Source organism: Xyrauchen texanus, chromosome 14 (genome assembly GCF_025860055.1).
Source record: "Xyrauchen texanus isolate HMW12.3.18 chromosome 14, RBS_HiC_50CHRs, whole genome shotgun sequence".
Taxonomy (NCBI): domain Eukaryota; kingdom Metazoa; phylum Chordata; class Actinopteri; order Cypriniformes; family Catostomidae; genus Xyrauchen; species Xyrauchen texanus.
In genome coordinates this window covers 27,387,632-27,397,347 of record NC_068289.1, presented here as the reverse complement: position 1 = coordinate 27,397,347, position 9,716 = coordinate 27,387,632, and the positions used below count along the sequence as shown (strand labels likewise).

The 9,716-nt window shown below is 39.9% G+C and overlaps 1 protein-coding gene across 1 annotated transcript; it reads left to right on the top strand.

Annotated features, from left to right (window-relative positions):
* Window positions 1–6,710: 6,710 nt before the first annotated feature.
* LOC127655129 (ornithine transcarbamylase, mitochondrial-like) lies at window positions 6,711–9,716 on the top strand. Its single transcript, XM_052142765.1, has 4 exons — window positions 6,711–6,748; window positions 6,843–6,980; window positions 9,406–9,514; window positions 9,640–9,716. The coding sequence occupies exons 1-4, from the start codon at window positions 6,719–6,721 to the stop codon at window positions 9,690–9,692; spliced, it is 330 nt and encodes a 109-aa protein (XP_051998725.1). The 5' UTR covers window positions 6,711–6,718; the 3' UTR covers window positions 9,693–9,716.

The window sequence follows — 9,716 nt, the reverse complement described above, 5'->3', positions numbered from 1 at the left end:
AAGAGTCCTTACTACGCGCTGCAGCTGGACGAATCCACTGATATTGCTGGGCAGGCACAGCTCCTCACCTATGTCAGGTATCTGCGGGACAAGGCGATTGAGGAGGATGTCCTGTTTTGCCGGCCTCTTCAGTTGCACACTACAGGAGAAGCCATTTTCAATGTCCTTGATATTTTTATCCGTGAAAATGGTTTGGCTTGGGACCGATGCGTTGGCCTATGCACGGATGGTGCGCAGGCAATGACGGGGCGTGAGCGTGGCCTAGCTACTTGCATTCAGCAAGTAGCTCCACTTGTGAAATGGACACATTGCATGGTCCATCGCGAAGCACTAGCTGCTAAAAAAATGCTGGTTCTCTTTGACTCTGTGCTGAACCAATCCGTGAAAATAATAAATCTCATCAAATCACGGCCGCTAAACTCTCGCTTGTTTGGGGTCCTCTGCCAGGAGATGGGGTCAGGGCACGAACAGCTGCTTCTGCACACTGAAGTTCGCTGGCTCTCCAGGGGGCGGGTGTTACAGCGGTTGTATGAGCTGCGAGAGGAGGTGAAGTGATTTTTGACAGAAATCAAATCAGATCTGGCGAAGCATCTGGATGACACTATGTGGCTTGCGTCTTTGTCCTATTTGGTCGATATATTTGACCGCTTGAATGGCCTCAACCTGTCTTTGCAAGGCCGCGAAACTCATATTTTGCTCCTTGCAGACAAAGTGCACGCCTTCACACAAAAACTAGACCTCTGGCATGGCCGCATCAGTCGAGGGAACTGCGACATATTCCCCAGCCTTGCAGACTTTATCACTGATGCAGGCACGTCACACGATTTCTCCTCCCTATTTCAATCAGCGTCTGAGCACCTGTCAGCAATGAGAAAACAATTTGCGACGTACTTTAAAGAGGATTATCGCTCTTTTGCGTGGGTTCGAGATCCGTTTGTGTGCACAGCAAACGAGCTATCAATTGATATGCAGGAACAGCTTATTGAGCTGAAGAGTGAAAGTAGACTGAAGGAACTTTTTAGCTCCTGCCCTTTTTCGTCATTCTGGGCAGCATTGATGCAGGAATACCCTGAACTCTGTGACGTCGCCTTGAAGATTCTCCTTCCTTTCGCGTCGACATATTTGTGTGAGGCAGGATTCTCAAAAATGACTGCAATCAAAACGAAATACCGCAATCGTGCACAAATCGAGGATGATTTGAGGCTATGTTTATCAAACAATGAGCCAAGAATTGAGGATCTTTGCAAGGCAAAGCAGGCTCAGGTCTCACATTAACATCACCTACCAGCAAGCTTCTGTAAAAATTTTTTAGGCCTAGTAATAATAACAATAATAAAGCATAAATTAATATCAGAGGTCTGGTGCCAATTTCCAATTATAGCAATAGCCTAGTAATGATAATAGGCCTACTGATGATGATAATAATAATAATAATAATAATAATAATAATAACAACAATAAAGCATGTAACCTCATATAATTATATAGCAATAGCCTAGTAATGATGATAGGCCTACTACTACTCATAATAATAATAATAATGCCTGCAAGCTCACATTAGAAGTCTGGTGCTACTGCCAATAATAATAATAATAATAATAATAATAATAACAACAACAATAAAGCATGGGGTGGGGCAGGGCGGGGGGCACTGGGGCCCCAACTGCAATGAACCAGCTTTGGGGGCCCAGCTTGCAAAAGGTTGAGAACCCCTGATCTAGTGGCAGAAAACTTGTGTCTTGAATTTTAACTGTACTTGACTTGTACTTGAGTTTAATTTTAATTAGTGCTGGGTGTTTCATTGCTTCCCTCCCTGTCTTTAGCTAACATTCTATCTTGAGATGATTTGACCACTGCAGGTAGAAATTTATATTCAGCTTTAAATATTTTTTTTATTCTGGATATTATTATTATTATTATTATTATTATTATTATTATGTATGTTTTGGATTCCATTTCAACAGAAGGATGTTCTTTCATTATGGGATTCTCTGTATGTCCTGACTTGAGCTTCCTGCATTTTTGATTGCATGGAGGTAGAGATTCTGTCAGTGATGGATGGGAAAGTGGAATTCTGTCGAGTTGCATATTCTACTCTTGTCCACACCCTCCCAATTGAAGACAGTCTTGCCATCTCTTTTTTATTCTGTTTCTGTCAATTCAGGCATCACATCCCTCAATTGATCAGTTCTCAGTTTTATATAAACATTTTTCCAATACATAATTCTATCTTGAGAAACATTACACAGCTTTTCCTTACCTTGTCTGACATGCTGTTTTCAGCTGTTCCAACATTGTGGATGTACTAAGCACTATTACTGACAGGTGTGACTGTGTAGCAACATTAAAATATTTACATGGTGGTGCCTTGGCTGGGCTCCTCCTGACGTCATATTTGGCAGGTAGTATTTCTTCAGAGGCATCTGTTTTAAAGCATTTAGGAGTGTCAGTTAAAGAACTGGGTTTTAGGATGTTGCCTATCAGGGCTTGTGCAGGAAAGCTAGTTGTAAGTGGAGGAAGATTAAGAAATTCTGGGTCAAACTGAGTAGATAAGCTCTCCTGAAACACACAAACATATACATGCAAATTGAGGCATGCTGTACATAAGAATCAACAATCAAACACTAAAACATTATTTCCTGCTATTTTGATTCTGTGTAAGCGATCCGTGACAGCCAATCAAAACTGCTCATTATCACGCTGTAGATCTATGTTACTGTGTCCCCCTTCAGAGGACATTTTTATTTTGAAATTTGTATTATCAGATTGACAAGAAGTCTGCACCTTCACAGCTCAGAGGAGAAGGGGTTATGGATAAAACATTAAACCTCTAAAGTTTCCCTCCCTGTAGTCTCGTTTGCATATCTACCTGAGGCAGTGGGACACATCCCAGCTACAGACAGAGCAAGCTGTCTTTGGAGGATTTTACAGGGACAAATCTGAAAGACATTATTTTCTTCAAATGAATGGACTGACATGATTGCTGTGTCAACGTCCTCCGTTAAGTGCAGCATCCAAATAAAACGTTTTTAAAGAATTACAAAGTGAAACTGAAAATAGGCCTAAGGGGTCTGTGATAGAATATTCTCTGTATATATACTACTTGAGCAGGGCTGGACTGGGAAGAGAAATCGGCCCAACTGGGGGGGCAGTTTTGGTTCTCCTGATGGCCAGTCCGCCCCTGATCGGCCCCAAAGTGTGTCGGCCCACCGGGAAAATGCCTTGTTATGCCAGATTACCAGTCCAGCCCTATACTTCAGATGTGGCTTATGCGCTTATGTGCAAGAAAAAGTGACTAGTAAAGACATATAATGTTTAAGAAAATAATTGCATCTTGGAAAAAGAGGGGAGAGAGATAATTGTATGCATACTTTAGGTAATCATAATGTGTGCATTTGTGTTAATCTTTGTCACCTGTAAGGGCTAGTGTGTGCTTGCCTCCACAAGCTACCTGCAGAACCCTGTGCAGAGGGTCGACTCACTGAGGATGTCTTTTTGACAGCTGATTAACAGAAAGTCCCAGTCTCCAATTTGCACTATGAAACTGAAATTGTCTCCAAGAATGTATCACAATTACAACCTTTGTGATGTGACAATCTTGTTAAATTATTTGATGAAATGCACAGGTAATAAGGGCTCACACAAGACACTTATTCCTGAGACAGTAGAAGCAACATGTTAAACTATTTTTACTGACATTAGTTTAAAAAATAGAAACATTTCCACTTTGAAATGATTTACAGATGATTACTGAAATATTCTTAACACAAATGTAACATTTTTTATTATGTTCTACTTTTTTTTAAATAATGACATTATATTATTACTCTCTACCCCTAAAACCATCTGTCCTCAGACCATAACTCAAAACTTCATATACCGTAATTTCCGGACTATAAGCCGCAACTTTTTTCCCACGCTTTGAACCTCGCGGCTTATACAATGACGCGGCTAATATATGGATTTTTCCCGCTTTCAAATTTTATAAAAAAAAAAAAAAAACATTCTGTGACGTGCTCAGTTTTTTGGCGATGTGAAGCTTTCATTAGACCAATGAAATTGCCGAACGGTTTAAGGTCAAACAACTTTTTTTGTTTAGCCTACTGTTTAGATTAAATCGAGCGCGCTCAAACTTCCCATCATTCTGATTACGGTAGTAATTTTGTCACCCTCACCATGGCAAAGACATGGAGAAACGCATATGATGCTGCTTTCAAGTTGAAGGCGATTGATCTGGCTGTTGGAGAAGGAAATAGAGCTGCTGCACGGGAGCTTGGTCTTAATGAGTCGATGATAAGACGCTGGAAACAGCAGCGTGAGGAATTGACTCTAAACTAAAGCTGAGGCTATTCTGAGGCTATTCAACTCCGACACTGAAGGAGATGACTTCAGTGGTTTCAGTGCACAGGACGAGGAAGATAGTGACCAATGACTTTCTTGGTAGGCTACTGTTTACTGCAAATGTTTTATTACAAGCCGTGTGTGGCAGCGGGGGCGTGGTCAAGCGCCCGTCCGGGAGAGAAAAGCTGTAAGGGCGCTTACACCTGCGCGAAAATTATGTCTAACACCGGTGTCTAATTTCAAGTGCCCTGCTTCACGTGTCGTTCTTGGGAAAACTGTCACACGGGCACCAGTGTGACAGTTTTCAGCAGGGCACTTGACGTTCCAGGTAAGGCTTTTAATGGCCACAGCAATGTTTACAATCAATTTTATAAAGTTTCTCAATTCTTCTATGCGCCAACACTAGACTGACGTGTGTCACTTTCTCAGCTCTGTGGCTGCTGCCTTTTTATGCCGCTGTCCCCATGCTTACTGAAATTAGACACCGGTGTTAAGACATAATTTAGCTCAGGTGTAAGCGCCCTTACCGCTTTTCTCTCCCAGACGGACACCGTGTTTCGTTAAAGCCTGTGTAAAGTTCATTTGTTTCAATGTACCGGTAGGCACCTGCGGCTTATAAACAGGTGCGACTTATTTATGTTCAAAATCATATTTTTTGTAAAAATCAGTGGGTGCGGCTTATATTCAGGTGCGCTCAATAGTCCGGAAATTACGGTAGTTGAAAATATATATCAAACAAAAAACTGAAATAGCATCATGTGTCTTTTTGTTTTTGTTTTTTATCTGAGACCGTCAATCTGCACATCTTATCACGTGGCTTGTTGTGCGCGATACCGCATAGACCTAACGCTTATGGAGGCTCACGCTATTCTCCCTGGCATCCATGCACAACTCACCACGTACCCCTCTGACAGCAAGAACCAAATTATAGCGACCATGAGGACGTTAACCCCGTTCGACTCTACCCACCCTAGCAACCAGGCCAAATGGTTGCTTAGGAAGCCTGACTGGAGTCACCCAGCATGCCCTGGATTCAAACTTACGACTTCAGGTGTGGTAGTCAGCGTCTATACTTGCTGAGCTACCCAGGCCCCTGCATCATGTGTCTTCACCTGAAACATGTCTACAATGTCTTGACAGAAGGAAGATTATTTATTATTATAATGAATAATTAATTGATTAAATATATTAAAGTCAACCTTCATCCTGAAAGCAACAGTTCACACACACACACATACACACACACACACACACACAAATTCTCTCATCATTAACACACCCTTATGCCATCTCAGATGTGTATGACTTTCTTTCTTCTGCAGAAAACAAACAAAGATTTTTAGAAGAATATTTCTGCTCTGTAGGTCCATACAATGCAAGTGAAATTTTTAAGCTCCAAAAAACATAAAGACAGCATAAAAGCAATCCATATGACTCCAATGGTTAAATCTATATCTTCGGAAGCGATGATTCGTTTGTGTCCTGCAGAAGAAAGAAAGTCATATATATCTGGAAAGTATTAATAATGAGAGAAATTTCATTTTTGGGTGAACTATACCTTTAACACTACATAGGTTGAATACAGAGAGATGATCTATGTGGGCTTCACATAATAAGAAATATTGCTGTGTGTGTGTGTGTGGCAGGGTGCTTTCTGGTTTGACAGATATTGTGTTAGCTTGGGTGTATAGTCACTCAACTCTGGAGCAACTGGATAAAGATGCTTCAATACCAATCATCAATGGCCTGTCTGCACTCTACCACCCTATATAGATTCTTGCTGACCTACTCACACAGGTAGGCTACTTACACACTGACACATACGTTTGCAGCAACAGACCTTATTCACAGTAGCGCCCTCTTTGATTTTTGTCGGGAATGACAATGAGGCTGTGAGGGAAAGACTTACAGTCTCTTCAATTACACTGTAGAAGGCTCCTATACGTCACATCTATTTTTCAACACCTCATGTTGTCTGGGGATTTTTTTCTACTGACATTTCTTGGAAAGATATTTTCTCATAGTTTCATCAGTGGACTAATCCACATACATTTGAAACAACTGTACAACCCATTGAAGAGACTGTACATTTATCCCTCACAGCCTTGTTGTCATTCCTGTCAAAAATCAAAGATGGCGCTGATGTCTATAAGGTCAATACATACTCGTATGTTCTTTTTCTCTCTTAAAGGAGCACTGTGGCCTGGATAGTTGATGGAAACAACGTTCTTCACTCCTTCATGATGTCATTAGCCAAACTAGGTGTCAATCTAAAAGTGGCCACACCCAAGGTCTGTCCCTTTCAAAACTGTGTATTGATAAAAGCAATGTGACTTGAGCTTCGGATGAATATATAATCATATCAACCTCTGTATATATGCTCTTATTAGTGGTTCTAAGGCATAAAGTAAGCACCACTCTCCAAAAAATTTAAAAGTCTAGTTCTGAAATTATGTTTGCCAATATTTTTGTTAAATTAGTATGTGTTCTCTTATCTTCAGGGTTATGAGACAGATTCTAACGTCACTCAAGAGGCTCAGCGTCTGTCTAAACAAGTAGGGAATGAGAAGCAGTGGCGGTTCCTCCCTGACTCAGTGGAGGCAGCACGGGGCAGTAGTGTGCTGGTTACTGACACCTGGGTGAGCATGCATTATTTTATTTTTTTCCCACCCGCATTCCGGTGTCATGATAAATTGAGTTCGCCTGGTAAATTGAGTCCCCGTGGGGGTAACCATTTGTAATGCCTGAGAAAAAACAGGTTATTGTGATAGCATGACATTGAAGTCATGTATTGATAACTGAAAAACACAAACAACGACCCATCTTTAATTTCACAATCTATAACTGTTATATACTATTATGTGTAATTTATGTTTTAAAAGTCATTAATAAAAGTAAAATATCATATTCACAAAGTTATATTGACATACATCATAAAATGATTTTAAAGGATTTCACCACAGGCAGTGAATATAGTATCCATTAATAGGTCCCTCAGCCAATGGAATTGCTGTGACATCAGAGGAAAATCCTGCTTTTGATATAATTAAACCTCAAATGATTGGATGAATGTTGTATATATGTCACCAGATTGACGACGCCTTCAGATTGGATGGTTATGTGCAATTCAAATTTCTGACACTTTGCCATTCTGACAGTAGAAATGATTTTGTCTTTTTATTAATAGTAAATGGCTGAATAAATGTCTACTGGAAAGAAAATAATAAGTTAAATGTGACATCACATTGTCCTGAATGATAAAGAGTGATATGAATGAGTTTTTGACAACCCGATTTTGAATGGCTTCCATATTTATGGTTTCACTGTATGCCAAATATAAGAATAAGAAAATATAAGGGTAACCATTACTTCCCATGAGAGAATATGTATTTTTTGTAATAAATTATTTCAGACTTTTCTGAGAAAAAAATAAAAGCTGTGAAAAAAAGAAACCACAGATAACCACATAGCCACCCTTAGAACTAAAAATATTGTGAGGTAATTTTGTTCAATTTATTCAACATGAATTGAATTCTTGATTGAATAATATATGGAGACAGATGCATTATTATAATTATAAGGGAGCAAGGTTGGAAAACAACATTTTTAATTCACAGTTGACAGTGTACTGGATGACGGATGGATCCATCATCCATCTCTTTTTTCTGTAAGCCAAGAAATATAAAATCTTAAATTATTTCTTACCATACTCCTAGAAACAGAAAACTATTTAAAGGGACCTATTATGCAAAATTCATTTTTACATGGTGTTTGAACATAAATGTGTGTTGGTAGTGTGTGTACACAACCACTCTATAATAACAAAAATCCACCCAGTCCTTTTTTTTAAATCCCCATTAATCATAAGCACTGTCTCAGAACAAGCCTTTCGCAGATTCTGTACAAAGTGACATCACTTTGTACAGGCCCTGTCCACAACTGTTGACAGACACTGCCGACGGACATGTTTGTTTGTGTATTGTTTCGTTATAGTGCATAGCTAACGTTGAAAGAGTATTTGTATGTGTGTGTTGCTCATCCATCATTGCAAAACTGCTGAAAATCTTTGATAAATGTATCAAACAACCATTCAGAAACTTCCTGGTTCATTCTCAAAGTTGTTACTTCTGACGGAGTCTCTCCCTCATAAGTGTCTTTCTCCGGTTCAATCATATAGGGCTGAACACCACTATTTTAGCTGTCAGTCATATTGCTTATGCTTAGTTATCTAAAGATGTCAAAACTCCACTATATATACTGAGCTGTATGGAATACACTGTATAGTAAAAAGGTCTATCAGTTGTATAGGAGTAAAAACATACACTCTCATAAGCAGGAAACTACGGTATTACATCGTCCCCATTATACAATTAATCGACAAAGCTTATTGAAATGCACGTAACTCGGTGGCTGTTTGTTTTTCTGGAACTTATATGATATGATGTCCCTCTGTTTACTATGATTACTAATGGGGCTTTTCTACTGCACTGTACAACTCGACTCACCTCGACTCTGCTCGCTTTTTTGGGGTTTTCCACCGTGGATAGTACCTGGTACCTGATACTTTTTTAGTACCACCTCGGTAGAGGTTCCAAGTGAGCCGAGCCGATACTAAATGTGACGTCAAATCCTGCAGATCACTGATTGGTCAGGGAGAATCGTCACTACCAGCATCACTAGATTTCTGACACGTGATATCAACCCACTAGTTTTAAAGTTAACAACAGCGATAACAGTATCATTTGTTCACGCAACTTTCAAATTGTGAAAAAAGAAATGGCTGTGCGCAAAACCATGCCATGGTCAATAAACGAGGTGCAGTTTGTGTCGTGTTTAAGATGATGTCATGGCAGTAGAGGTGGCGCAACTAAGATGATCAGCCTATAATCCCACCCATGTTGAGGAGCACTAAACTGCAGTGAAATGCAAGCTCAAAAACGTAAAGCGAGTAGTGTTGAGGCGAGTCTAACCATAGGAAATGTGCCATAAGGCTAAGACCAGATTACTATGCAGGCAGGCATAGGCATCTTAATAAATATTGTTTTTAAATATGTATGTTGATAGAGAGGGAGTGTGGCTGCATGTAAAGCAGAGGAAGTGGATGATGAGGCTTTCTACTCAACCCCATCCCTTGTGTTCACAGAGGCTGAGAACCGCACGTGGGCACATCATGGTAAAGTGTGTGTGCGTGTGTGTGTGTGACATGTTATTAACTCATGTTAACATATAGAACCTTATTTTAAAGTGTTGCCAATTTATCTCTGTTTAGCAACTGTTTCAATTTTTTCTTTCCTCCAGGGTTTGATGGAGTGCATCCTGACAGACTACAAGCTGCTAATTCCAAAACTTAAATTTTTAAATATCTGGAAAAAATC